Source organism: Lentinus tigrinus (genome assembly GCF_003813185.1).
Source record: "Lentinus tigrinus ALCF2SS1-7 unplaced genomic scaffold L226scaffold_2, whole genome shotgun sequence".
NCBI lineage: Eukaryota > Fungi > Basidiomycota > Agaricomycetes > Polyporales > Polyporaceae > Lentinus > Lentinus tigrinus.
Window position 1 is genome coordinate 585058 of NW_027137911.1, and position 27262 is coordinate 612319.

General features: G+C 55.4%; 8 protein-coding genes across 8 annotated transcripts; 4 read left to right on the forward strand and 4 right to left on the reverse strand.

Annotated features, from left to right (window-relative positions):
* Positions 1-3451: 3451 nt before the first annotated feature.
* Positions 3452-4472, reverse strand: L226DRAFT_122089 (uncharacterized protein). The gene has a single exon (XM_067672204.1). The coding sequence runs from the start codon at positions 4232-4234 to the stop codon at positions 3560-3562; it is 675 nt and encodes a 224-aa protein (XP_067541410.1). The 5' UTR covers positions 4235-4472; the 3' UTR covers positions 3452-3559.
* A 159-nt stretch (positions 4473-4631) lies between these two features.
* On the forward strand, positions 4632-8381 carry L226DRAFT_565671 (uncharacterized protein; the record flags this gene model as incomplete). The annotated part of the gene is made up of 6 exons (XM_067683822.1): positions 4632-4908; positions 4972-5481; positions 5945-6031; positions 6086-6127; positions 6179-7224; positions 7278-8381. The coding sequence occupies 6 exons, from the start codon at positions 4632-4634 to the stop codon at positions 8379-8381; spliced, it is 3066 nt and encodes a 1021-aa protein (XP_067541411.1).
* Positions 8382-8403: 22 nt separating this feature from the next.
* On the reverse strand, positions 8404-11320 carry L226DRAFT_549612 (uncharacterized protein). The gene is made up of 7 exons (XM_067682693.1): positions 11193-11320; positions 11102-11134; positions 10978-11050; positions 10398-10954; positions 10166-10346; positions 9640-10110; positions 8404-9577 (listed from the first exon to the last, which is right to left on the reverse strand). Exons 1-7 carry the CDS (start codon positions 11306-11308, stop codon positions 8609-8611), a joined length of 2400 nt encoding a protein of 799 aa, XP_067541412.1. The 5' UTR covers positions 11309-11320; the 3' UTR covers positions 8404-8608.
* A 552-nt stretch (positions 11321-11872) lies between these two features.
* On the reverse strand, positions 11873-12437 carry L226DRAFT_518947 (uncharacterized protein; the record flags this gene model as incomplete). Its single annotated transcript, XM_067678568.1, has 2 exons — positions 11873-12274; positions 12330-12437. The coding sequence occupies 2 exons, from the start codon at positions 12435-12437 to the stop codon at positions 11873-11875; spliced, it is 510 nt and encodes a 169-aa protein (XP_067541413.1).
* Positions 12369-13827, forward strand: L226DRAFT_122174 (uncharacterized protein). The gene is made up of 3 exons (XM_067672205.1): positions 12369-12692; positions 12789-13001; positions 13061-13827. Exons 1-3 carry the CDS (start codon positions 12645-12647, stop codon positions 13640-13642), a joined length of 843 nt encoding a protein of 280 aa, XP_067541414.1. The 5' UTR covers positions 12369-12644; the 3' UTR covers positions 13643-13827.
* A 320-nt stretch (positions 13828-14147) lies between these two features.
* L226DRAFT_608176 (Nop14-like protein) lies at positions 14148-17398 on the forward strand. Its single transcript, XM_067685893.1, has 7 exons — positions 14148-14455; positions 14538-14802; positions 14856-14941; positions 14996-15061; positions 15118-15972; positions 16023-16811; positions 16865-17398. The coding sequence occupies exons 1-7, from the start codon at positions 14189-14191 to the stop codon at positions 17273-17275; spliced, it is 2739 nt and encodes a 912-aa protein (XP_067541415.1). The 5' UTR covers positions 14148-14188; the 3' UTR covers positions 17276-17398.
* A 1698-nt stretch (positions 17399-19096) lies between these two features.
* On the forward strand, positions 19097-26112 carry L226DRAFT_452477 (uncharacterized protein; the record flags this gene model as incomplete). The annotated part of the gene is made up of 23 exons (XM_067675064.1): positions 19097-19176; positions 19226-19570; positions 19625-19780; positions 19833-19929; positions 19983-20468; positions 20525-20764; positions 20816-22048; positions 22103-22628; positions 22677-23178; positions 23226-23532; positions 23585-23682; positions 23731-23811; positions 23865-24066; positions 24121-24315; positions 24367-24643; positions 24695-24889; positions 24950-25074; positions 25129-25220; positions 25278-25400; positions 25452-25539; positions 25591-25675; positions 25723-26027; positions 26077-26112. The coding sequence occupies 23 exons, from the start codon at positions 19097-19099 to the stop codon at positions 26110-26112; spliced, it is 5874 nt and encodes a 1957-aa protein (XP_067541416.1).
* L226DRAFT_608178 (yeats family protein) lies at positions 26085-27181 on the reverse strand (the record flags this gene model as incomplete). Its single annotated transcript, XM_067685894.1, has 4 exons — positions 26085-26715; positions 26764-26800; positions 26864-27092; positions 27152-27181. The coding sequence occupies 4 exons, from the start codon at positions 27179-27181 to the stop codon at positions 26229-26231; spliced, it is 783 nt and encodes a 260-aa protein (XP_067541417.1). The 3' UTR covers positions 26085-26228.
* Positions 27182-27262: the final 81 nt, after the last annotated feature.

The window sequence follows — 27262 nt, forward strand, 5'->3', positions numbered from 1 at the left end:
CAACCCATTGAAGAGGGTGGGTCGCAGGGACGTCGTGAGCAGTACCTCGTCCGCAGAGAGTACCGCGTTCAGGACGTCGACGGCGGTGGGAAATGGGCAGGCCCGGAGCTCGCGCAGGACTGCGTTGAAGGTGGGGACGGCGACGAGGTAGGCATCGACGAGTTCGCGCGTGGTGATGAGTTCGCCGTCGATGGTAACTGCGGGAGAGTCGATGTCTCCGTAAGGCTGGACGAAACGTCGAAAGGAGGTGAAGGAATCTGTCATCTTGACGATGTGGGAGGGGCGGATGAGGGGGATGGTGGTGGTACAAGGTCAAGGAGAGCTTTGTCCTGTCAGGGCGCGAAACGTCACGACACACGCGGGGTGTGACTGGGTGTGACGTGTGTGCGGTCGCGAGCAACGACGCCCGTGGGAAAGGCGATGAGCGGAGGGCAAAAGTCGCCAAAAAGGCCGACCGAAACGGGCTGTGGCGGCGTCCGCCACATGACGACCTCGCTTCCACACGCCCGGCTTGTCGTGCGCGGACAGGCTACTTTACAGCCTTAGCCTACAGCAACCTCAGAATCCTCCAGATTACAACCGCTCGTGTACTTGGGAGGTCTGACAGAATCGAGTCAGACAACCATCTGCATCCTCTCCTCCAATCGCCCAGCGGCCTTCTCTGGGATGACGGCGAACCACATGGGCTGTGTGCAGGCTGTGAGCTGCGATGTGACCTCTGCGCCGCGTTCGCCGTTCGTTGCGCCCGTCATTGACGTGCGTGTACTCGGGTCTATTCCCTTGAGCTCTCCAAGCGGCAATGTAGGATCTCTCTGCGGCGCACGGGCTTGGTGTCGCCGAATCCACATCAGCTCGCTGCCCGATGCGCCGCGCATGCACAGGTGGTTTCTGTCCGCATCCGGGCTGACGGCTTCGTGGCGCTGGCCACTCTGCAATGCCGTGATTTATCCACCCATCTGCCTGCAGGCTCCGAGACATCCGGCCGGACGGTGGGTCGCACAATCGGGACAGGTCCATTCATGCTTGCGCAGACGCGCGCAATGCCAAATGCTTGCCGCAAGGCCAACGTTCCCAATGACACAACCATGTCGTAAATAGACCCCTCCATTCTTCGCCAGAGCCGTTGCGGGGACACGCCTTGCCCAACACGAGGACGCTGCCGCGAAGCGCGAAGCTAAGTAAGTGTGACCCTCCTCGTGAGGGCTTCTTGGTCGGGTAAGTAGTCTATTCCAATAACGGACTGACTCGCTGAATTGCACCCAGTCAATCCGTTTGTCGGATGGTGCCATGGTCCATATGCCATTCTGATTCTTTGGCGGTACATCCACGAAGCAGGAGGAGCACTCTGAGACTGCAATAATACCCCAAGGGAATTATTCTGGCAATACCGCCCGCCGGTCACTACTCTGCAGTCCGGGGTTTGTCGTTCCGGCGGACCCATCACACACACGTTCGATCGTGCACCATACAGCGGAAAAGTCAGACGTCGCAAGAACACCAGGTTCACAGATTGTATGAACTCTATGGCGGCGCTCTCGATTTAAGCAAGGTTAAGTCAGAGCATTGTCCTCGCCGTGGCGTTGCCGACGAATGCTACACTTCAAGCTTCAAGCTTCAAGCTCGATTTCGCGACCCCAAAACCATCCTCCGTGCTCGTGTCGCAACTTTGTGATCACAACAGAGGGGTACTAGGCCTCGAAAAATATTGCGCCCTGCCATAGGAATCCCCTCGGATCCGGAGCAGAGAAGACAAAGAGACGTTTGGATTTCCCGGCTGAGGGCTGTTCGGTTCGGTATCCTACAGGTCGGACTCGGACTCTTATCGGGTTTCAAGACGTACGCGCGTAAGGTCCAGGGGACGGGCTGCCAAATTCTATGAATTTGTAGTTCCCGCCGGATGACAGGACCCGCAACACATCTCTGACACCTCCATTCGGTGACGCAGTGTGTCATGGCTCTTACACCGTGGCCGCGCGATGCCTGGCGAAGGACGTCGTTCCCCGCATGTCGGACTTCCACGCTCTGTCGACCCCAGCTCGCGAAGGGGACTGACTCCCTCTGGGACTGCATTACTTGGCAAGGTTCGCGGGATAGGCGTATGATAACGTGTCTTCGCACGCGGGCCAGGGAACCGCCGAGCGCATCGTGCCTAGCAGTTGCGTGCTTCTGCGTTCTGGTCCCTGCTTCTTGTGTCGCGCTGGGTGGTGTCAACAGTCGCACGCACTGGCCGGACCTAACTTGCCTGTTGTGTGGGTACGAGAGAAGCGTGCCGCTGTCCGGCTGGCAACCTGAAACACGAACCAAGCCCCCTCGCGGTAGGCACTTCCCGGCCTTCCCGCCCCGCGTTTATTCAGTCTTTACTGGTCCCGTTGTGGCGTCTCGAGTTCTCTCGACCTCCTCCGCCGTGCCAGTGCCACTGACGTTACGCAAACGCTAACGGGATTTGTAGGACGCACCCACCCCGCTCCAGCCCTGCCCGTGCGTATGTCGACGGCAAATACGTCCCCCTCGCACAGGAATGGAGCCTGTCCGCCGGATGTTATATAGGTCCATATCCTGCGCACAATAGAATCGCGAGCGTGAATATATCTATACGAGGCTTGTTTTTTGCCGACGCACCCTCCGGGTCATAAGAGCATATGAGCTCACTCGGACAACCCCCATTCGCCGATAGCGACATCACGGCCATGAGGTTATCGGACGAGCCAAGGGGCCGTGGAGAACCCCCCCTACAGCCTTCATCCCACTTTGCACAAACAGGGCAAGGCGCCACGAAGGCTCTCTGTTACATCCACGCGCAAGTGGCAAGCCGAGGCTTGCACATGTCGATATACGCTATCTTCCGACTCTGAGACATAGCCCCACGTAACGATTATATCAACCAGACATCGTCTCAGCGCGATCCCACCATAACAAGACATTAGTGCGGCACCGAGTGGCACCGAGTAAGTCCGCGGCGGGGCAGCCCCCGCAAACACGCTAGGGTGTGATCGTTTCGGGACGGGTAGTCTGTTCATCCCCTGCATACTGTATGTGCTCGAAGCGATGCTCGGGGAGAGGCACACTCGAGGATGCCAACAGTTTCACAAGCAAACCTTCCAAGCTCCGCCCGGAAAGGACACAAGACTCACATATACTGGGTTATAGAATGCGTCGGAAGCTTTCAAACGACATCTGCGGAGCAGGAAGCAGTCGAGGCCGTCGAGGCCGTCCAAGATACGCCGCAATGCGGTCCGCCACCGACGAGCTTCGCGATGAACATGAGCGCGCGCAAAGTTGTCTGCAGAGCCCGTACACTGGAAACGAACAAGTCAGTGTGCTTCCCCAGATGATGACATGGTGAGATCCAAGCGACCATTGATAGAAGAACGAATAGGCGTGGGTGGATGAAAGATCGAGAACGGAAAGACAAAGTTTCTTCGCGGGCGAGCAGATGCGTCCGTACCAGATCTTGACTCCGCGCTGTCACTAAGATTCGATGTCATAGCCTGATCAATCGCAGGCGCATGTTCCCGGACTCTGCAGGGCGTTCAAGCTTCCAGAAAGCCGCCAACCTGTGCTACATGTGCGCCACCAGAGTGTGGTTGTGGGAGGCCGCCGGGACGTAGTACACATGCGCGCGTGCCACACGCAAGACAATGATAGCGTTATGAGGTCCAGCACTGTGCATCGGTACATGGATACATCGGGCACCTGGACGATCGCACCTTGTCGAAGTCTGACTGTCCAGAGACCGACATATGCATTTTAACTGCGCGGGTACATATGACATCTGCTCACGATGTGCGCCTCGGATTGCGAAGATGGTCTGTTGAACCACTATGCGAACTCGAGCCTCGAGGAGCACGAGCATTGCCACATGAAGATCAAGCACTAGTGCACTCACCTTGTGAGGGTGTGGGGCAAAGCAAGTCGGGTCGTGCCGTTTCCCGAGGAGCCCAACCCTTATGTCGGCATGACCCGATGGTTTACCGCTTTGCTGTCTGTTTTGCAGCTGTCTTCTGCCGCCACTGACAGGTTCATGTGGAAAATGAAGGGCACCCGACATGCCATGAACGCCTACTACGGCACAAGAGCGGAGGGTGTACGGCCAGCTTCCCATGCTAGCTTCATGCTGATGATTGGTAGTCTTCGAACGGCTTCTCATGGCGGTGGGAGAAATCCTGGAAGCAAGTCGACATACGTCGACTTGAATGCGGAGTGCCGGCGGAAGTACGAGAAGGCAGGCGATCATCAACGTCTCGGATGGCAAGGCTGTTCAGTCGCAACCATGCAACGCAGAGGCTTGGAGACCAGGAAAGTCGAAGCATGCAATGATATAGGATGCCCGTCTACGTGGTAGCAAGCCGATACCAGGGAAGGCGTCGATGTGGTCAAGTCGAGTCGTGGAAAGTCGCGCGCCCACAGGAAAGGGTTGTGCAAGTTTACTTTCGGAGTTTCAAAGTACAGCTTACTGGAGCTAATAATAAGGCGTTGATGAGTAAATGAAGGTAAGCACCTACGTAAATACGGTGTTAGTTATCCGACGGCGCCACGATGACGCTGTGTCGCCTCGACTCTCGCGAGCCCGTAGGCCAACTTCAACGTTCACCACGTCCTTGACCTTACCGCTATTCTTCGCCGCCGCCCCCATGGCAGGCTTTCATGAGCCCGTCTCACCATGGAGGGTCTTGTTCTTGCTTTTCTCTCTCCTAGTCTCTCACTTCACGTTTACGACTGCGCAACCCGCCACCCTACAATACTCTGACTGTTTCTCGAGCGACAACACAACACAGAAAGTCGACGTCTCGACTGTCTATGCTCAGTTCTTCCCCGACAGCGCCAATGGAGCATACATTAATTTCACCGTAATTGGAACGACGCCCCAACAGATAATTGCGGCGTCTGGCGGAGAACATCCGGTTGCTAGTAAGTACTCAAGTTGCGATTTGCCAGATTCTTGTAATGACACAAGACGCAAACACCCACCAGCGACACTCTTCACGACTACCGAACTGCTGACATTCCAACAAGCCAACAACAACAGCAATTCCTTTTTCTGCTCGACCTTGCGCCCTGCCTCTCCCCTGGGCACTCCCGATTCGCAGAATGGCTTCTGCCCGCTCAGCGCAGGCCCGTTCGCGTTTTCATCATCCGTTCTGCTCAGTGGAGGCTATGAGCTCGCAACGTTTGACACCCGTCTTCGAGCTCTCGACCCATTCCAAAACGAACTCCTATGCCTCGACGTGAACACAACCATGCTCAAGCCCGGAGCCGTGGACTCCGTCTATGGCCACGCACACATCATCTTCTGGTGCACGGTCGGCCTCGCGATAGGATACTGGGCGATTGTCGGCATCGCACGACTGGTCGCCGCGTGGGGTCGCGGCTCGTCCAGGGGTGGGAGTGGGATACTGGCCCGGATCGAGAGCGCAGGATTCATTCTTGCCAGTGCTCTGAGTGGCGAACGATTTGCGTCCTCGCCTGCCCTGATGCGTTTTTGTAAGTCATCTTCTGTTGGTTGGTGATCACTGTCTGTGAACGATAGTTGTGAACAAGACCCCCGTCTGGCCATAAAGTCGATATGCACACGTCAATATCCCTGCATTGACTCCATGCGACCTCTGGTATATGGTCCATCCATGTCGACTTGTCAGTTTGAGCCTGTGACAGAACGATCAAGTCGATGGGCGTGGTTCGGCATCGCCGCGTTCGTCCACCTCAGTGTTCACGCAACCAGATTTCAGGCGGCGTGCTAGATGCCCCAATCGATCCCAGTGCTGGAAGTGTAGCGGCGGGTGTGTGCAGTTCATTCGTCGACTTCCTACTTGTGCAGGCAAGGAGTCGAGTGAATATGTTTATTCGCCTCACGGTCGTCTGGGGATGAGCTGCACAATCGTGGTCTTGGTTCACAACTATCGTTCCGCAATCTTTCATCGTCTGTATACTGACTTCACTTACGCAGGCACACCCTCGTTGAGAGACATCATCTTCCACACTCAGTGGTGTGCAGCGCTATCCATGGTCGCGGTGCAGTGGCCCATGTTCACCTGTAAGGCTGATTTGCTCAGACCTCCGCATATAGAAGCTGATTGCGTCACGGTAGATCCATTGCTTTCCCAAACCGCCTGGGCGACCTTGAGCTATAGTTAGTCTAGTACTTCCGTTGAGCCTACACTGGTACTGACCGCCCATTCAGACATCTCGATCACGCAGGGCAAGAACGCGGCGCAGTACCATTGGAATCCTCTCACCGTTGAACCTTACGATCCGCCTTCCAATTTCGCCGATCAATTGAGCGACTCTTCTTCGCCGATATTTATCGACAGCACCGCCCCGAACTTCATCTTCCGACTACCTGCCAATGCGACGACTGGGATCTCCGCCTTTGCGTGGTCAGTCGGTGTACGACCACAAGATTTGTTCGGCATCTGCCTGTCTCTATTCCTTGCCATAGTCGCGGCGACTATCGTCCTCAGCATCCTTGTCTGGACATTGGACTTCTTCCTGTCGCTGATCTCGGGTGCGACTGGTGCGCAGGCTGCTACCGGCCTTGGAGGGACGCGCAGTCCTCGCTATTCTTCCGCGAGCAAGGATATGCTTGACGGCGTGGGCGCATCTGCCACCGCAGATGAGAACAGGTCACTGAATGGTCATGCCATTTTCTCCCGTACGATGTCGCGGTTCCCTGTTACTCGCTCCTGGTGGCGATGGAGGAGCAACTTCGTGTCATTCCACGGAAGCGTCCTCCAGGGCAACCTCATTCGTATCCTCCTCCTCTTCCACCTCCCTATCACCATATTTTCCTGCTACCAGATGAGTCTCGGTAAGGGGCAGGCGTCGACAGCCTCGATCGCCCTCGCGGCACTCTCCTTCGCCTTCTTCTCCGTCCTCATTCCCGCCTTCCTCGTACTCCGCCTTACGCTCACGCGGACGAGCAAGCTATACGACGAGACCTGGACACTTCTATCCCTCGGGCCGCTATACAACCATTACAGGCACGGTTCTCAGCTCTTCGCGTGCACCCTCTTCGCTATCAATATAGCTTTCGGAGTCACGATAGGGTTCGGCCAGAAGAGCGGCACTGCGCAGGCTATTGTCATCCTTGTCGTGGAAGTCGCGGCTGCACTAGGGACCAGCATCTGGCTGCCTTGGGGCCAAGGAGCCAGCATGGGTCTCATTAGCTTCCTGTTCTGCGTTGGCCGGATTGTCATCGCTGTTCTTCTCGTCATCCTCACCCCAGTCGTAAGTGTCTCACGATCCTCCGCTATACGTAAGCTTACCTTGCGTCACGTCAGGTCTCCATTGGTGCCGGCGCCGCACAGTGGGTCGCATACGCGATTCTGTTCATTTTAGGCCTGATATACCTCGCCTTCCTCCTGATGTTCATCGTGAAGGTCCTCGAAGCCATACTCCGCATAGTTGGTGGTGTCGGCTTCAGCAGGAGTAGGCATGTGGTTGACAGCGGCCTTCTCGGTACCCTGGGTCTCATGGGTTGCTGCGGCCCCCGACATCCGAGTTCGAAGCGCGGTTACCGCCCCACGGAGAGGCAACCCTCGACACTCGCTCTGTCGCGACCTTCGCCGCCGTACAAGACCACTAGCGCACCTTCTTCAGGACCACCTTCCGTCCTCCGTCCAGAACATGCTATGCAGCCGTACAAGGAGGACAGCGACGACGAGACGGGCTTCATCATGGGAGCATGGCAACCCTTCCCTGGCCCTGGGTACAATGCGGTTGAGGAGCAGCCGCCTGCTCCAGAGGTACCAAAATCTGGGTTCGCCAGGGTCGCAGGAGGGCGCGCCCATTACGATTCGCCTTACGCCATAGCGTCCGGCTCCACCCAGACATTCCCGTCGGTTGACCGCGAGCGCAACTTAGGACCTAGCTCGCTAGCTCGGTCTGCGCCTTCATTCATGGACGACTCTCCCCCTCCCACGCCGTCAATCTCGAGCGCCGCAAGAGGCTTGCCCCCTGGAGCCATGCCGCCCGCGCATATCCGTAACAAGTCCCAGACGGCGATCGTCGAGAATGCGCCGGTGTTGCCCTTCGTGTCACAAGCCGCGGGAGGTAGTGCCGTACCAGCCCCGGAGCAGCAGGCCCGGATCGAGTATCTGAACGAGGAGTCCACCGCGACACAGCCGAAGAAGAAGCATTGGTATAATAGGAGAAAGAATCGCCGGATGAGCGAGAGCGACGCGGCATTGAGCCCGCCGCCCGACCAGGATACTGGCCGCTCGTTTGTTGTCATGCGTAAGCCGCGCCCTGGCTTCCAAAGCGCCACACAGGGCGCGTTGTCCTCCACGCAGCCCGGAGAAGGCGTCGACGAACAAGGACGGCGGTCATTCACCGTGTTGCGAGGTGCTACGAGCTCTTCGGACCCTCAGACTCCCTCATCATAGCCTTTGCGCTCGTACTGTTGTCGCTGTCCTCGTTGTCTATACCTTGCTACTCCACCGTACTGATACATTCTCTATTTCATTTTGCCATGGGACATTTGCATTACTCTGCACTGTTGCACTGTACACCTGGGACTTACATCTAACATATATACACTGCTTTCCTCTCTCCATACGATGATGGCTTGCATAAACGTCTGTCCATGTACTCATACTCGCGCTCTCCAATGTCACTCTTCTTCATCAAAACCACCGTCGTCCTCTGAGCTCGCATCCCCAAGCCAGAACACCCGCCAATCCTCTGCGCCCTTCTGTACCCAGCCATAGATTCCTTCGTTCTTTGGCGGCAGCCCGCCTTCGTCTTCGAGAGTCGACGAGGCGTAACTGTTGAAGCTCGATGTCGAGTACGACCGAGACAGGCCGGGGAAGAACGGGCGGTCCCAGTGCCCGCCTACCATGAGCATGCCGGCAGCTCCGCCGACGTCCGCTTGTGCACGTATGGGATCCTGCGCTCGACCCTTGCCCTTGTGCTCTGAGAGCTGCGATAGAGGGACCTCCTGCACTTCAACTCCCTCCTCGCCGAAGGCCACGACCTGCAAGAACGCCGGGTCCTCCGGAAACTCTGGCAGACATACTCGCACGGTGACACTGTTTGGCGTCGAGGTCCAGTACAAGATGCGGTATGGTGGCACCCCAGATACCTTCGCAGGCAGCGGGTGGGGGACAATGTGCGACTGCCGACCGCGCGTGAGGAGGTGCATCTGGGTCACCAACGACTTCCCCGTCGGTCCGGGAACGTCGAATTTGACCGGGGGCACCCATGTACCCTTATCCCTGCTGAATCCGCGACCATCCCAGGACGCTCGCGAGCGGCGCGACGTGAGGGTGCTCGTGCTCGGGGATGCCATCAGCGCATTCTGCTGTGCGCTCCAGTTGTCCTCGTAGAGCTCCACCTCGCCGACGGCGGCGTCGGCCACGCGGATGGTCCCAGCCTTCTTCTCGAACACGACGAAGAGCGAAAGCTGCGTTGGGTAGGCCTTCGTGTTGGAGTTGAAGGAGAAGCCGCGAGTATGTCGTGGGCCTTGGGAGTCGACCGTAGAGCTCCGAGGGAGGACATCCGAAGGGCTGCGGGACACGTTGTCTTGTACCGACTGGTGGATAAAGGTGATGCTTTTCGCATGTAGAGGAGTGTAGAATTCCTATATACATAGTCGTATCTGCGGTCAATGTACAATCTGCGGAGACAATACCTGCTACGGACCTTGGTGAAGCGAAAGGCTCGCTCGCCTTTGGGAGCCTCATATAGGAGAATTGATGACTTCGTCGCGATAGCTAGCAGCACGCCGCCAGGGCCACGCTGGCCGTCGTTCTTCCAGACATCGTACACCAAAACTGAGTTGTGCTGCAGTCGTGATCCAGCAGACGCAAGCGGAGTGTAGTTCGTGGCCCATCGCAATGGCAACTCGTTGATCATGTCCCACTCCGAGTCTACAGAATCAGCCCGTGCAGGTGCCGCAGACTTGGGTCGGTTTGGGGATGTCCAGTTACTGGTCAGAGAGGAATATGATGCCTGTGGTTCGTGATGTCGTGAGGGAGACGTAGGTTGCGCGATCCCGCTGTCGAGCACAAGGTTCTTCAAACCCTTGGTGATCGAACTTGGTGGTCGATGGTGCCTTTTGCCATGAGATCCCTTGCCCTTCTGACCACCACGCAGATCCAATGGTTTGGCATCCTACATGATGAAATTGAGCTGGGAAGTCTTATGCGACGTTGGAGCATTTACCAACCTTCTGCGTGCTGGCCCATTTCGCTAGGCTGACCAAACTAGCGAGGTTGTACATGCGAAGTATCCTCGGGTTTTCCTGCTCCCTTGACGAGTCTGGTTCAGTGCTCACGAGGGCGAGCACCACGCCCTGCGGAGTGCCCTCTCCGGTGCTTTCTGACTCCAGAATCGTCATCTGATGTACACTAAAAGATACAACTCAAGTCGACTGGTGCATCGCACTGGAACAGACTCACCCTTCGCCCTCCCAGATGAGCTTGGCCTCGGCATCCATTGGGCCTTTCTCGGCCTCGTCGTCCTCGTCATTCTCTCCTGGATACATGTTCAGGACAGAGAGACCGTTGTCGTGACCAATCAACAACAGGTGATGGTTGCTCAACGGCAGAAGACATCGAATCGGAGACGTCGTGTGCGGCAAGAAGCGCGAACCGAAGTTGTACATCTTCAGGTGTGTAGGTGGAATGGACTCAGGTATGAGGGAGGTGGGCGGCGGAGGATACTTCGCGTGCGTCAGGGGAGAGACGGGCATTGTGGCAAACGAGGTCTGCAGGTGCAGCTGGGGATGGAGATGTGTCCCGAAGGTATAGGACGACGGCGCGCTGGAATACATTGACACGGGATGAGAAGATGTGGCATAGCTGGAAGTATACATCGAGGAATGCGTTGACGGCGCATATACGGAGAACGTCGGAGGAAATGAGACCGGAGGATGGAGCTGTTGTGCGGATTGAGATTGAGGCGGCGGCTGTTGGTCGAGCTTCAAGGGAAGGTCACTACGGGTGTGTAGCTGAAGCTGGAGAGATCGACTAGACTCACACCTTCTCCCCATCCTCGCTGTCGTCTTCGCTCTATGTCAGCTGGTGTTGTGTCCGCGTACCGTTCCGCAGCTCTATGAGATAGTCAGTGGACTGGAGTTGGCGCAACCAGACTACAGACGCACCTCTTCTCTATCCATTCCCTCCATCGACCAAACCTGAAGATCGCAACCTCCATCTGTTCAGTCCTTGGGAACGATATCCGACGGTGCATACCTTGAGTTCGGGCCATGCTGTGCTGCAAGGTCGTCGTATGTTGGGAGGCCATCGCCTGCGTGTCCAGCCTCATCCTGTTCGGGAACGGGAGGGACATCGAACGGATCGTCGGCCATGGTACCGGCGGGGAAACGAAGGACAGGCTGAGGAAGTCAAGATAGTGTGGTCGAGGTTAGTGCTGCAAGTGCATTCGTATGTTGCGTGGGTGAGAATGGAAATATAATCTGGCAGAGCCTGGGTAGAGCAAGGTAACGTCGGTTAGTGGCGGTACTCGCATTTCATTGCGCACCGCCTCCGCCCGGGGAATATCGTCCGCAGCCGGCGTTCTTTCCGTCCACCACATTGGCATATGTCCGCCGGGAGCTACAGCCACGTCAGCCTACATGGCCACAAGCTACGTCTATTGCGATACTAGAACCACATGCAGTGGCCCAGATATCGGCGGTCTTGCGGTCTTGGAACGGCGACGTTGCTCAAGCTCACGCCAGAATAGAGGGGTCTTCTCAAATCCGTGTACAATTGGTGTATGTCCAGCTCTTCGCCACAGTACAGTTACAACCCAAAGAGTCCAAGATAAAGGTCCATTCGCGCCCAGAGCCGTCCTCGTACTGTTCCCCGGACATACTCAGCACTCAGCATTTGCTCGGCCAGAGAAACACGTACCTCTTATACAACCTCAATCACTCGGCCTTGCAGTGACCATTGCCCCAACTGCTCAGCAAGGACAACAACAGCTTCTCCGCGGCTTTCTGGACCCATGGTTTGTCTGAGATGACGACTATAGCCCTCCACACGATCCGCGCCATGCTTGTCCAGTGACCGTCCTTCTTCCCCTTCTTGAACGCATTTGCGAGGTCATGTACGGCCTTGCCATTCTCGCCGAGGAGTAGCATGACAAGCTTGTGGCCACCTGCCCAGCCTTCGTCAAGCGTGACGACGCAAGTCTTGAAGCCAAGTTGCTCGGCCTTCACTGCTTCGGTAGGCACCTCTTCAGCCGAGGTGACGAATACTTGCACTAATCCCCGATGTTTCTGTTCCAGTCCTCTGAGGTACTGTTGCCTCATGAGGGGACCGTTCTTTGCCTGGTATGTAACGTGAGCCGCCCACGAAATGTGTCGGATTGCGCTGAAAACGCACCTTGGGACAGCCAGCTGTCGTATGCCCCTTCATCCGGTGTCCACATGTCCGACAATGTGGGGGCTTCCGAGGGGACTCAGTTGCAAGGTCACGGCAACCTCGAGGCATAGCGCGACGTTGACGACGTCGATCTGAGGTGTTGCGTGTACTGGCAGTGCTCGCAGAGAGTGTTGTCCGAACACTGCTCTCGTTCGTTGCAGCGTACCCCACCATGGCCACGATGTGTAGGTTATCTGGGGGTGCGGATGATATCGAGCTATGCTCTGAGCTGGCTGGAGTGATATTGAAAAAACGCCGTATTTTGAGCAAACGGCAATGCAATTCGCAGTCTCAAAGGCTCTTGATAGCCGGCGTACTTCGTTTGTGAGTGAAATGTGAACGATCTTGCCTTTCCTCCTTCATTCATACATTCTTTCGATGTCATGAAGTGAATCTGACCTTAATCTTTGTCCAATTCAGCAGCATGACAAGTTTGTTCAGTTGTGTATGACACTCGACACTCGGGCCGAGGCGCTCCACAACAGAGCATGCACGACGAGTGCAGGTCATAACAATCCCACCATTAGAGGTCCCAGATACATCAAAGATACAAGCGTCCGAAACAGATTCAATGCTATACCAAACGATCCAGTCTGTCAAGCCCTGCCAAACCATATTGCGAGTGAATGGTCGGTTAGCACTCTGCGATCCCAATCGCGTCGAACACACTCACATCACTCTTCATCCTTTAGGGCTGTGGTAACGCCCCAGAAGATCTCCTTGTCCATCTTGAGGGCGTTGACAACAACGTCTTCCCAGGTATCGGGGCTCACCCCATGCCGCAGCAGGTCCGAGCGGACCGACTTGACTTTGTCGGCCTTCCATCCAACGATCAGGAGCCCACTCCCATCATCAGGCCAGCTGTCCCCAGGGTACAGGCATCCCACCGCATATTTGAGAGAACGAGCCATATCCATCTCCAGGGGCAGCTGTCTCGCCGTAACAAGCATCACATAGACGTCAGCCGGCCGATCGCGTTGCAGTGCATTGAGGCGCTCGAGGCCCCGGGCCAACCGAGCGTTCCTCTGGACTGTAGGCATGACGAGGTTCTCCCAGATCTTCTCGAACCATTTAGGGGGAATAGGTGGGTAGACATTGGGACATCCGGAGGTCGAGTGACCCGTGCGGGACAAACCACAATGCTTGCAACATCTGGTGGTAGTCTTCGCCTTGTCGCGCCTAGCAGAATTAGGCGGCTCATCGTCGCTCTCGTTGATATCGTACGGAAAGCTGGCTCCGAAAGATGCCGGCTGCTGCCATGGAAGGGGCAATGAAGAAGTGAGCCCAAGTGCACCCCGAGAGGGGGGTGGTGCTGGCCTGCGACGGGACATGGTACGCGGGGAGTGCGGGTTGTGGATGGTGGCGCGAAGATCGTCGTCTTTCCTTTCTGTGAACATTTTGTGACATATTTATACAGTCAACGAAAAGGAGCTCCTCGTGCTCCTGTTCATACGCGGACATTCGCCTTGCTAATGCCAGTGGTACACACTAGCATCAAACTAAATCGGTTGTATTTCTCCTTGCGCCTTTTGCGGAAGCCATGAAACAATCTGCAAGAATTTTTTGGCTCTTATTATTTGCAACGCCCATCATCCATGTACGACAATGATATTAGCTCAGTACACCTTCTAAACCGGTGATCCATCATCATACTGGTTTTTGGCGGCTGGTAGATCGAGAATCTCATCCAGTGACGCACTGTGACTGTGACATAATTTTGGGTAGTGGACGCGCTTGCCAGTGTACTGTGCAGTGCTCCTTGCTTGCTTGTCCGTTATACTCCGTTCTTGTTTCACTCTGCCTTTCCTATTTCCTTTGATATGGCAAAAGGCTCCCAGTTGAAGCAGCTCAAGAGTGCGCTGCAACAAGCGGGACTAACGCAGCAGCCCCAGGCGGGCAAGAAGCGCAAACGGGCCGCTCCCACTGAGCGCGACAAGGAGAAGAAAGCCGCGAGGCTGCAGGAGATTCAACAGAAGCTCAACCCCTTTGACGTGAAGGTCACTAAGGTTAAACACGATGTGGGAGGGAGGAAAATTGCCGGGACCACGGGTCGTCCGGCGCAAAGCAAACAGGCTGGTATTGAACAGGTGCGTACACGGCTTCGTTCGCTACATGCCCCTCGTCTCATGTCGCGCGTTTGCACGGTTGCATATGTTCTTCTGGAAATAGCGGAAGAAGACGCTTTTGAAGGAGTTTGAAGAAAAAGACCATTCAGGTGGCATTGTCGACCGTCGGTTCGGTGAAAATGACCCTACCATGACTCCCGAGGAGCGTATGCTTGAGCGTTTCACGCGCGAAAGACAGCGCGCGTCGAAGGGTGTGGCATTCAACCTCGAGGATGAAGACGAGCTCACGCACTACGGCCAAAGTCTGTCCAAGCTGGACGACTTCGACAATGTTGGTCTAGGCCTCGACGATGACGATGAGGAAGAAGGTTCGTTTTGCCACATTTTCCGTACTCTCTACTGATTTTCATGGCGCGCGTAGGTCAAGTGGATAAACAGACCGTCGAAAGATCTCACTTTGGTGGATTTGGTGAGGATGAGGACGAAGGTGATGATCATGAAGACGAGGTATGCTCGATAATCCCAATCTACACGGAGCGCATTGCTCATACTTCACCCAAGCCTGCGCGAAAGAAGTCTAAAGCGGAGGTCATGGCCGAAGTGATTGCAAAGAGCAAGCAACACAAGGTTAGTTGATGATCTTCCATCTGAACGTTGTACGTTTGCCCATGCGGTTCCTGTAGCTCCTACGTCAAACGCAACAAGAAGAGGACGAGAACCTACGTCACGAGCTAGACAATGAACTCGATTCCATCCGTTCTCTTCTTTTCGCCCCTCCACCCGCCGAGAATCCAGCTACTCCTTCCACTGACGCTCCCGCTCCAGCACCACTCGCGGCACCTCCACCTGAGGACCAAGATAAAGAGTACGATCAGTATGTGCGCGAGCTAGCCCTGGACCGACGGGCGAAACCGAAGGATCGGACAAAGACGGAGGAGGAACTTGCTCTGGAAGAGAAGGAAGCATTGGAAAAGGCCGAGCAACGACGACTTCGGCGCATGAGGGGTGAGGAGAGTGAGAGTGAGGACGAGCAGCCGAAGGGCAAGCGCAAGCAGGCGAGGCCGCGGGGTGGGGATGACCTCGATGATGACTTCAATGACGAGGAACAGACTTGGGGCGGGCTCGGTGCTGGTCTTGGCGACGATGTTGCCATGGCTGGTGCAGAAGACCAAGATGAGGGGAGCGACGAGAATGAGGGCCAGGACAGTGAGGAGGAGGGTGATGAGGAGACGTCTGGAGAGGAGGAGGACGAACAAGGCTCGGTTGCCCACGAGTTTCAAAGTGCATCTGAGGAGTCTGGCGAGGAAGACGGCGAAGAAGGTGAATCGGAGGCACTCGTGGATACAAAGCGAACCAGGCGGAAGAAGTTGGCCTCTGTTGCGAAAGAGCTGCCGTACACGTTCCCCTGTCCGGAGACGCATGACGAGTTCCTTGAGATCATCGAGGACATCGACGAGAAGGATATCCCGACGGTCGTCAGGCGTATTCGTACCCTTCATCATCCGAGCTTAGCGGAAGAGAACAAGTTCAAGCTGCAGGTATGTCCTAACGTTCTAGTCTATGGGGGACACAGACTCACTCAATCCAGGGTCTGAACACTGTTCTCATCGAGCACATCCTCTACATCACCTCACCTCCGACGCCGCGTCACACTGTCCTCACCTCTCTCCTCCCACATCTCGCCGCGCTTACCAAATCATACCCCATCCAGTCAGCGGGGGCGTTCGTCGAGAAGCTCAACCTCATGCACAAGAACTTGAAGCGCGGGCTTTCGAAGGGGGCCCTCGACCCTGAGGCGAAAACATGGCCCGGGATACCGGAGTTGTCGCTCTTACGGGTTATCGGACAGCTATGGCCTACGAGCGACATGAACCATCCCGTCATATCTCCCACACGACTGCTCATGGGAGCGTACCTCGGACTTGGTCGCGTACGGCGTTTGCAAGATATCGCAAGTGGTTTGTTCTTGTGCAGCCTGTTCCTCCAGTACGAGAAGCTCTCGAAGCGGTTTATACCCGAAGCGATCAACTTCCTCGTTAACTCTGTACTTCATCTGGCTCCACATTCGTTCACCAGCGTCGACTCGTTACCGGGCAGCTTCCCAGTTTTGGACTTTCGGACAACGGTAACCTTACCCCTCACCATCGACGTCAAGAAGGCTCGGAAGCTGTCTTTGAAAAAGCCTAACCCGTCGCAAAGCTTGTGCGAGTTGGAGCTCGGCGAGCAAGGAAAGGTCGATCTCCTTGGTCTGAGCCTGGAGCTTCTTAGTCGATTCGCCGACTTGTACAAGGGTCTAGATGGCTTCGCCGAGCTTTTCACCCCAGTAGGGGATATCCTCGCGGCTGTCAAGAGCAGTGACCTTCCATCGGAGCTGTCGGTGCGTATATCTGCTGCTTATAGCATGTGGGTATTAACCCTCCTGTCGTGCAGACCAGGATGCAGTCGTTGCAGGACACCCTGGGGCGTTTGCTGAAGTTTGCCCTCCAGGCTCGTCGACCCCTCCGGCTCCAAGCACACAAGCCCATACCGATTCCGACATACGTTCCCAAGTTCGAGCACACAACTTCCAACTACCTGCGCAATCGCGACCCGGACCACGAGCGGAACGAGGCTGCGAAGCTGCGTGCGCAGTACAAACAGGAGCGCAAGGGTGCGATCCGGGAATTGCGCAAGGACGCGCGTTTCTTGGCTGGGGAGCAGCAGAAGAAGGAGAAGGAGAAGGATCGTATGTACAACGAGCGGATGAAGCGGATGTTTGGCTCGATTGAATCGGAGCGGGCGGAGGAGAAGGCTTCGGAACGAGAGAAGATGAAAGAGAAGCGGCGAGCAGGTCGCAAGTAGCTGGATTTTTCGCTCTACATTCCTAGTTCCTGTATCTGTTATGCCACACCCGGCTTCACTACGTGTAGAGTACGATGTAGAGCTCGTACTCTATCATACGAATCGCGACTTAATAGGGACTGCACGTGATGGCTGAGCGCTGAGATCTGAGATCTGAGAGCCGACGCGTCCATTTGCCACCGACGCGTTACGCGCGCGTTTCTCTGACCTCCATCTTGTTCTCCCCGTCCGTCCTGCTTTCCGAGTTCACATTTAGCTTCTTCTTTCTTGGCCTCAGAACCACTATGCTTGCGCTATGACCTCTCAGTATCCATCATCCTCTGCATCGAGCGTGCCGCCCACGTTCCAGCCGGATGGATACCCGGCGCTATTACTGGCATTCCTCAAGTCGGTGAACCAACAAGTGCTCGACCCTGCGTTGGTGACGCAGAAGGAAGAATGGGTAAAGTTGGTATCCGATCTACTCAACCTCGAGATTCAACACCCAAGCGGGCACCCTTGGGAAGCGTTGCATGAGAATGTAGGAACGCTCGACCGTGCCTTCGAGTACATCCTCCATGCTATCCTCCAGGTTCCCGGGTTCTTTGAAAAACAAGAAACCCTTGCTCAGGCCATTTTTGCACGGACCACCGAAGTCGCGGTTACCCTCGCTGTATGGATTGACGTGAACCCTCCGCCACAAGAAGGTTATGCTACCCCGACTGAACTCTACAACGGCGCGAAAGCTGCATCTGTCGCCATCCTACGTGTCCTTGGGACTGAAATGGATCCGAAAACCATCGGTGTACGCCGGAGAATCATGCGGGATCTCGTCTTACATTGCTGTAGGCTTCTGGACGGTTCGTCATATGTTCTTCTCAGCAACCCACGTCTCATCTACCATATAGTTATACTGTCGTACTCTAGCTCGACGAAGTATCCTCAAACGCTGCCCCTCTATATCAGCCCTGACGTGGAGAAGTTCCTGTCAGAACACCTGAAGGTAAGCGCTAGTATGTTGTCTTCGACGTTACGTATCTTAGTGCTCCCACAGCCTAAGAAGCCCCCATTCGCCATCCATGGTGTATCTGAAATTCCTCTGGCAATGATGGTTCTCTTGGACATCTGCCTCGCAGCACTCTCCGCAACCACGTCAACGCATCCATGCCACTTGGACTTGGTCGAAGAAGTGCTTCGATTGACTCAAAGAGCATACAATCATCTCTTCCTGTTCTGCGCTATACCAAGCACCACAAGGGCCACCGCAATCGCCAAGCTGTCTACAGCTCTGACCGCGTTCACGGCGTCGGCTGGCCTGTACGATGTAGCTGAATCTTACTGGACAAAGCTCATACTGTTCCAGCTGGAAAGCGGACCAGACCCCATCTGGGAAAAGTTGGACGAGGACCTAGCAGCAAGTTTGCGTTCTTCCAACCTCTCCCCTCAAGATCTGGTGACTTTCAATGTGATTGTGAAGGAATTGCGGCAAGAAGAGTGGGGCGACGAGGGCGAAGCTTTACGGGTGAGCAGGAGAGCGTCACTTGGGTGATACGTGTGGCTTGCTGATATGACTCTGCCATGCAGGGATTGTGCCAGGCGTACCTTATGCTGTTTGTACCATCGCTCGACGTGAATGGCCTCCGTACTATCAGCAGTCTGTTCGGCACGGATTCGAAGACGCCACTCTTCAGGACCCTCATGGAAGCGGCGAATGAGCGATTGCGAGCTCTGAACACACCTTCGGGTATCATCAAGGTGACTTCAGCCTCTACACAGACCGAATGGAGAGCTCTCGTACGCGAGGCAGTTCAAGCCATTGTGAATCCTCATGTCCTCGACTGGATGGAAGACGACGATACTCTCGGCAACGCGGATGTCATTTGTCGCGCTTTGCAAGAGATCGATGACAGATTCGAGAGAGAGTAAGTGATAGGTACTACATATAGATCTGTGCTCAGTTGCGTGTCATAGTGCCGTCTGGAATCCAGCAGCAGACGCACTGGACACCCTCGCCAAACAACTTGCGGCGCTACCGTGCATTCTCTACCACGCAAACGACAAATGCTCCCCAATAGCCAACACAGACAAGCCACGGATCTGCTTCGTCGCGACATATATGAAAGTAGCGTTTCGTATGCTTGAGAACGACGGCTCCAGCGAAGTCAGGGGCGCGCGTACCGGCGTGTATAATGCCCTGGGTAAGGCGCTCTGTCACCAGACAGCGCCGTTGGACGATCGGCTGTTTGACGACCTCACGACGTTCATGATACGAGGCATGAAGAACAGCAATGTGCGGGCTGCTCGCTTGGCTGCAGGGTTAGTGATCTTATATATTATTATAGTGTGTGTGCTTACAGAAGATACTATCAGGCGTGCTTTGGTTGAGCTCGTCAAGCTTGTGGAGCGCTTAGATGACCGGGTTATGCTGTTGACCGGCGTAGTCTTCATGAAGCTACGTACGTGTCTTACGCACGCCGACCATCTAGTGCGGGAAACCGCTCTTGTGACTACGGGTTTGATTGGCAAGTGAGCGTGAGAGTTGCATGCGCTCGTAATGACAACTGACATTCGTCACCAGGACGTCTACCGGGCATGCCCTACGAGAGAGCGTTTGTTCGTTGGTCTTTCAGATGGGGCATGTCAACCCCATACTCAAGGGTACTGCTATTTTGCAGGTAAATTACACTTGTAGCAGGTGTCGGCGTCGTGCTAACCAAACATGGGTCAGTTGCAAGCAATATGCAGGCAGCACTCGAAGTCAGCATACAGTCTGGCTCACCCGTACCTGAACCGAATCTCGCCATACCTCGTTCGTCGCTTCGTATCAGAACATAACGGGTTGGTCGAGTTCTGTCGGTTTATCTCCACCGATGTCGAATCCTTCCTCAAGTTGACCTTGAGGTACACGCTCCCTATTCTGTTTGCCGACGGCGACACGAAGGTGCTCCTCGCCCTTGCGCAGACGCTCCATCACGACTCAAAGCTCAACGTCTTGGTGTTCGAGGAACCTGCGCGTATATTGGCACATGTCTTCATGCTACAGGGTATCGGCCAAACGAACAAGATGTTACAATTCATCTCCCACGTTATGGAGGCCGAGATTCCTGACCATCAGACCTTCGACACGTGGCCTCTCATCACAAGTTGTATGGTTCACCTGATGGCAGAGCTTGTCGGCTCGCTTGGGGATCAGGATCCGGACGTTGCAGATGCGGTAAGTGTAGGGCTGTAGGATGCACCATGATTTCGCTCAACAAGCCTCTCCGTCAGGCAAATGAGGCTATAGTGAAACTTTCGCGGTTGGCCGACCAAAGAGACCCGTTACCGCAAGGTCGTAGGGAAGACTCCGCACTTTTGAAAAACCACATGCACGGGATAGTGTCCATCCTAAACGACACCTTACAAGACATCAAAGGGAAACAATCTGTGGAGACTAAGCAGTCCATCATCAGAGGTATCGGGCGATTCGTAGAGTTGGTTGGCAAAGATATCAGCCCCGTCGGCCCCCAAGTACGCCTTCCCATACCCTCACCTGCCCAAACACTCATATATTGCGTCCAGATCATGGCCAGCTTCCAAACGACGCTTTCGTCGCCCGATCTCGCAAATGCAACCCTATCGAGTTGGCATTCGTTCTTGTCCACGTTGGACCCTCCGGACCTCTGTCCCTATGTCGCCGCTGCTAGTGCCTCTCTTATTTCCACTTGGTGGTCGTTGTCGTCACGCGATCGAGAGATCGCCAAGAACTGTCTCCATCTCATGGTCGTCGAGCGAGGAGCCCAATTGGGGACACACCTCACGGAAATCGCGGATCTCAGCTCGATACCAGAGCTAGGCGACATCAACGAGCACTTGATGAACCTCCGCGTGGAGTGCACGCAGTATCACCGACTGTATACGCTCCTCGAACGGTTGGGCAGCCAAAGTCTCACCGTTGCGTCACAATCCGCGGTTGAACTTCGAGCGTTCCTGTCGGAGCACGAAGAAGATATTCGCTTGCGCACAACCGGCGACTTCTTCGATCCCTTGGCTGGTCAGCTAGTCTCTGCATTGTACGCCGCCGCGTCTCGAGACAGCGACGGCACCGCGACCTTCTACGATCTTGTGTATGAATGCATAGGCGTCATCGGCGCGATCGACCCCGACAGGCTCGAGCTACGTGTGGAAGATCGTCGCATACTTGTCCTTAGCAACTTCACCGACGAGTCTGAAGCAACGACGTTTGCACTGCACCTCATCCAAGATGTCCTCGTCAGGGCATACCGTTCGGCGAGGGAGTTAAAACTGCAGAACCACATTGGTTATGCTCTCCAGGAGCTATTGCAATTCTGCAAGTTCACGCCCGCCCTCGTCAAGCCCGGCCCCGGCTCTGGCTCAGTCCCTCTCAAGGTGCGCAACCGCTGGAACAGTCTCCCAGGCGTCGTCATCGAAACATGTGCACCGCTGCTTGTCGGACCCTTGGCGCTCTGTTTTCCGCGCTCTCCTTCAGTTTCCTATCCCATCTATCCCCATCAACCCACGTACCGTCAGTGGGTGCAAGTATGGACCACGGATCTCATCAACAGGGTGTCGGGCGAATACGGCCAGCAGCTCTTCGGTATCTTCTCGTCTCTTGTACGCTACAAGGACGTCGGTATAGCTCACCGCTTGCTACCGCACCTTGTCGCGAATGTGCTCGCTTATGGAGACGAGAATGACGCGGAGCTCATCAGGACCGAATTGCTCACCGTTTTGGAGGATCAAGTGAACCCTGACAGTCAGTCCACGCCTGACAAGAGATTGTTCTCCGCTCAGGTATGTCAAATACAACAGGTTGACTTTCCAAGATGTACGCTGATAGCATTGTAGACCGTCTTCATGCTACTAGACCATGTGAACATGTGGCTGCGTGGCATTCGTCAACAGATCGTCCGGCAGAAGAATGAGAGGAAACGCACAACTCGCGGGTCCAGTGGCGACGACTTCGTCGCGGAAGGTCAACTGGAAGCCGTGCGAGTAGAGTCTATCCTCGCGACAATTGACGAAGGACTCCTAGCGCAGGCTGCTTTCCAATGCAAGGCATACGCGAGGACGCTTATGCATGTCGAACAAATCATTCTTGTCCAACGTGAACGCAACACTCCACCAGCAGACCTCCAGAAGAACTACGACCACCTGCACGAGATCTACGCTCACTTAGACCAGCCAGACGGCATGGAAGGGGTCTCTACCATGATTCTATCCCCGACTCTCGAACACCAGATCCGGCAACACGAAAGCACCGGCCGGTGGACGTCCGCTCAAAGCTGCTGGGAGGTCCGCTTGCAGCACGAGCCTGACAACTTGGACTATCATCTCGGTCTTCTTCGGTGTCTGCGGAACCTGGGTCACTACGGTGCGTGCGCCCATTCTGTGGTGCGATTGTTCACTCATCGCCGCTTAGACTCGCTACGCACCCATGTCAGAGGAGTCTTGACAAACCACCCTAACTGGGCTCCGCAGCTGGTTGAGTACCAGTTAGAGGGCGAGTGGATGGTGGGTCATTGGGAAGAGGTGCAGAACCTAGTCTCTGGGGCAGAGTCACGATCGCCGCTAGTTCTGATGGCTCAAGTTCTCCTCGCCGTTCGCTCGGGTAACAACGAAGCCATAGCCGCTGCGCTCTCTACCTCCCGCAGAACGTTGGGCACAGCCATCACAGCATCCGGCCCTACTGGATACCGCCGTTCTTACGATGCGGTATTGAACTTGCATCTTCTGCGCGAGTTGGAGGTCATCAGTCGTGTTGTCAGGAATCTGCCCAACCAGCCGGACGCTGGGAGCCAATCGAGAGACCGGAGCTTCGACAAACTCCTGTCGTGCCTAGCTGCTCGCTTCGACTCCACGCTGCCTTCTTTCCGCATCCGTGAGGCAATCTTGAACATGCGCCGCACAGCGTTCAACCTCAGGTGAGCAATTATGTTTTGTACGAGATCGCTACTTATATGCAAGCTAGCGGTGCGCGTTGTCCGGAGGCAAGGGAAGTCATTGGCAAGCTCTGGTTGAACAGCGCCAAGATCGCGCGCAAGGCGGGTCATTCGCAGACTGCGTACAGTGCGATCCTGCAAGCGCGACAATCGAATGCACCGTTCTCCTTCGTTGAGAATTCTAAGCTCGTGCGAGCGAGAGGCGAACCTCTTCGCGCACTGCAGGAACTGGAGAACGCTATGAGGGCGTCCGGCCTACTCGCAAGTCAGCGACAGGACGGCGCTGTCATAGATTTGACTGGTCCCGATGAGGAGGAGACGAAACTGAAAGCGAAGGTATGATTTATCCCATCTGTGGAAGACTGCCAACCGCTGACCCTGTGGATAGGCCCACGTATTACATGCTCGATGGATGGCTGATTCCGAACGATACGAGGATTCCAAGGTGCACAAGGAGTTCCAGACCGCAACAGAGGTATGGCCCAAGTAAGTCGCGGTTTCACATCACTTATTGCAGTTATTCATCCTTTCCAGATGGGAGAGCGGACAGTTCCACCTTGGTCAGTTCCACGACGAATGTTACAAGCTCCTTAGCCCTCCTGAGAAGACGACTCGGTAAGGGGTCCCATGCGCTCTGATAGGCCGAGTAGAACTGAACGACGCCATAGTGGTATGAGGATGAACCTGCAGACGGTCAGGTCCTTCACGCGTGCGATTCGATATGGCTCCAAGTACATCTATCAGACACTCCCTCGTGTCTTGACCATCTGGCTCGACATGGCTGAAGACTCGGAGCGTGCGAACCATGATGTATTCGCGAAGATCAATGTTGAGGTGTCTCGGGCAATCAAAATGGCACCCGTCTACAAGGTGAGAACGTCTGATTTCAGCTTCTTTACGCACGTTCATCGTAGCGTCATATAGTGGTACACCGCCTTCCCTCAGATCGTATCTCGGATTGGCCTCAAGAACGATAAAGCATACGATATCCTGGCCACTCTTCTGCAGCTGGTCATCCAGGAGTTTCCCAAACAAGCGCTTTGGCCATTCACCGCGGTAGCAAAATCGACCGCGGCCGCACGCTCAAAGCGAGCCAGGATGATCCTGAGCAAGCTGAAGGTTCGGTATCAGGTTATGCAAGGAGGGATGACATCTGACCACGCCCTTCAGAGTTCACAGAGGAACAACGTCTCCAAGATGATCGCGTCGATGACGAAGCTGACGGAGGAGCTACTGAGTTTTTGCCGCGCCGACGTCAGGGAGCCCAAGGTGCTGAGCATGAAGCATAGCTACAAGAATCTGTGGAAGCTGTTCAAACCCGAGGACCCGTCACCCGCGCACGACATCCTCATTCCTCTGCAAGAATCTCTTACGGCCAATATGCCGCCTCAATCGGCTTCCGACAGCGCACACCAGCCGTTCCCTGTCGATGCTCCCACCATATTATGTAGGTTGTCATGATCTCTATAACGTGGAATACGTTGACCTCGTACTACAGTGTTCTTCGACGAAGTTGAAGTGATGAATTCTCTGGCGAAGCCGAAGAAGATGTCGATACGTGGTAGCAACGGGCAAATCTACACATTCCTAGGCAAGAAGGACGATCTGCGGAAGGACGGTCGGCTGATGGACTTCGACACCATCCTGAACAAGTTATTGAAGTCTGATTCCGAAGCGCGTCGGAGACAGCTTCGTGAGTTGTGTGACTGTGCACTTGAGCAACGTGTTGACGTTGTCGCTTTGTCGCTTCCAGACATCCGAACGTACAGCGTCGTCTCGCTGAATGAGGAGTGTGGGCTGATTCAATGGGTGCCCAACACCGTTCCCGTGCGGAACATCTTGAGCGCGCACTACGCTCGCCGTGGCAAGCAACTATGGGTGAGCAAATCTTCGTCATCAGTACCTATGCGCGCCCATGTAATCGTCACACAGTCAGGGGAGCTCCGAGCAGGTTTCGACAAGGTCAAAGCCACATCAAATAACAGAGAAGCTGCGGAAGTATTCGTTAGAGAAGTCTTGAGTTTGTGAGTGCATCACTCCGTCCCGGTTCACGCAGAGGCGCACCTCATCGAACTCGCTAGATACCCTCCCGTCATGCACGAGTGGTTCGCTGAAACGTTCCCCGAGCCTACATACTGGCTCACAAGTCGGACCGCCTACAGTCGAACAGCAGCGGTAATGTCCATGGTTGGGTATATCCTCGGGTGAGAACAAACACTTCTCTGCCTCGTTCGCATACTGATCGCAGGTCGCAGGCTCGGAGACAGGCACTGCGAGAACATTCTTCTTGATACGAATTGCGGCGATGTGGTTCACGTCGACTTTGACTGTCTCTTCGAAAAGGTACGCCTCTATTTGACGAGTGCATGTGCAACGCATTGAGATTTCCGGAAGGGTCAAGCTCTGGAGACACCCGAGATAGTTCCTTTCCGACTGACGCAGAATATGGTCGACGGTCTTGGTGTGACTGGTGTCGAGGGTAAGTCGTCGGACATCAAATCGGTTTCCGTTCTAACGACCTTCAAGGGGTGTTCCGTATCACCTGTGAGGTGACGTTGCGCTTGTTGAGGGAGAACAAGGACTGCCTTATGAACGTTTTGGACGCCTTCGTGCACGATCCGCTCGTCGAGTGGGAGGAGAAGCGTCGCCGCATGGAACGCCACAATCACGTACAGGCCGACATGCGTGCCGTCTCCAAAGACGCACTCGGCCCTATCGAGGAGAAGCTGAGAGGAATCTTCAAGCCACTGAAGTCGAGTCCGGGCAAGCAAATGACGGTCAGCAATCACGTCCAGAGCCTCATCCAGCAGGCTTGCGACAATGCGAACCTGGTGCGTGCTGTTATGGTTTCGCTGCATACAAAGGCTGAGGATGTCGTAGGCACGCATGTACATCGGCTGGGCACCCCACCAGTGATCACCGTTCATATTGGTACCAAGGACTATCATATACCTGCTACGCTGTATCATACATCCTGCGTCACTGTATTGCTACACGAAGTGAATCCTATTAGACGACCATGCTCTTGCACATTAGGACTGCAACGCGGCCTCCAGCTCCTTCTTGAGCCGATTGGATTCGTTCTCTTTCTCAATGAGCTTGTTACGCCACTTATGTGTGTCCTCGACAATTGTCTTGAGTGCCTTCTCCAGGCGCTCTGCCTCCTCCCTCTCCATCTCCTGCGTGAACTCGGGCGTGCCGCCTTTCGAAGCTTCAAGGGACGCAGGATTGGCGGTGTGGAAGGGTATCGGGCGCCGCTTATGCTTGGGGAGAGGGGTGGGTGGGTGCGCGGTGAGGATGTTGAGGAAGATCTGGTATGGGTCGTTGAAGACGATCTCGTCGTACTGCCAGGAATGCACGGGGCCAGCTTTCGCTGCAGCTTCGAGCGAGGGGATCTCGGGCTCACCGCTACCGCTGGCGGTCCAGGGATGCAGCTTCAGGTGGTGGTAGAATGTGACGGCCTTCTCGCCCGACTCGGTGACGAAGTTTATCCGGATGGTGATCTCGAATTCACCCCACCTAGCTTGACCTTAGCACGTAGACTTAAACAAGCCTCATAGGACGTACCCCGTCTCTGATACCTCAAAGGGGGGTTTGTCAACATCTGCAAACGAGGAGGCTCAGCCGACAAGGCGAGGGCAGGGCGGGTGGCGGGTGGCACACTCACTCCGGTTCGGGTTGGGATACGTATCGTGCAGCTTGAACGTCACCCGCTTGATGAAGTAGCTCAGGTCATCCGCACCTCCAACGATATCAGAGTCGGGCGAAGATGCGGCGCTGCGCACAGCGACCGTCCAGCGGTGGGTGTGGTCGGAACTCGGGAGCGCCTCCCTCTCCTTCGGGGTCAGGACCCATGCCGTGTTTCCATAGATCACAGGTCGGTGTATCGTCACTCCCTGGCGTCGAGATATCAGCACGAGAGCCTCAGAGGATTGAGCGGGGCGGGCAGACGCACTCGGACGCGGACGCGGTCGTTGGAGGCCATGGCGGTCGAGGGACGCGGTCGAGGCGAGTCGCGCCGGTTCGGCGGTTGGGACTCCGCCGCCTCGCGAGTTGACCTCACTCT

Bases quoted from the DNA above. Each gene is read 5' to 3' on its own strand.
- L226DRAFT_122089 (XM_067672204.1), bottom strand. From the start codon at position 4,234: ATGATCGCCTGCCTTCTCGTACTTCCGCCGGCACTCCGCATTCAAGTC.
- L226DRAFT_549612 (XM_067682693.1), bottom strand. From the start codon at position 11,308: ATGGCCGACGATCCGTTCGATGTCCCTCCCGTTCCCGAACAGGATGAG. The intron at 11,135-11,192 runs GTATGCACCGTC...TGCGATCTTCAG, and splicing joins CAGCATGGCCCGAACTCAAG to GTTTGGTCGATGGAGGGAAT. The intron at 11,051-11,101 runs GTGCGTCTGTAG...ACTATCTCATAG, and splicing joins AGGGAATGGATAGAGAAGAG to AGCTGCGGAACGGTACGCGG.
- L226DRAFT_122174 (XM_067672205.1), top strand. From the start codon at position 12,645: ATGCAATTCGCAGTCTCAAAGGCTCTTGATAGCCGGCGTACTTCGTTT. The intron at 12,693-12,788 runs GTGAGTGAAATG...TGTCCAATTCAG, and splicing joins ATAGCCGGCGTACTTCGTTT to CAGCATGACAAGTTTGTTCA. The intron at 13,002-13,060 runs GTTAGCACTCTG...TTCATCCTTTAG, and splicing joins ATATTGCGAGTGAATGGTCG to GGCTGTGGTAACGCCCCAGA.
- L226DRAFT_608176 (XM_067685893.1), top strand. From the start codon at position 14,189: ATGGCAAAAGGCTCCCAGTTGAAGCAGCTCAAGAGTGCGCTGCAACAA. The intron at 14,942-14,995 runs GTATGCTCGATA...ACTTCACCCAAG, and splicing joins GTGATGATCATGAAGACGAG to CCTGCGCGAAAGAAGTCTAA. The intron at 15,973-16,022 runs GTATGTCCTAAC...CACTCAATCCAG, and splicing joins AGAACAAGTTCAAGCTGCAG to GGTCTGAACACTGTTCTCAT.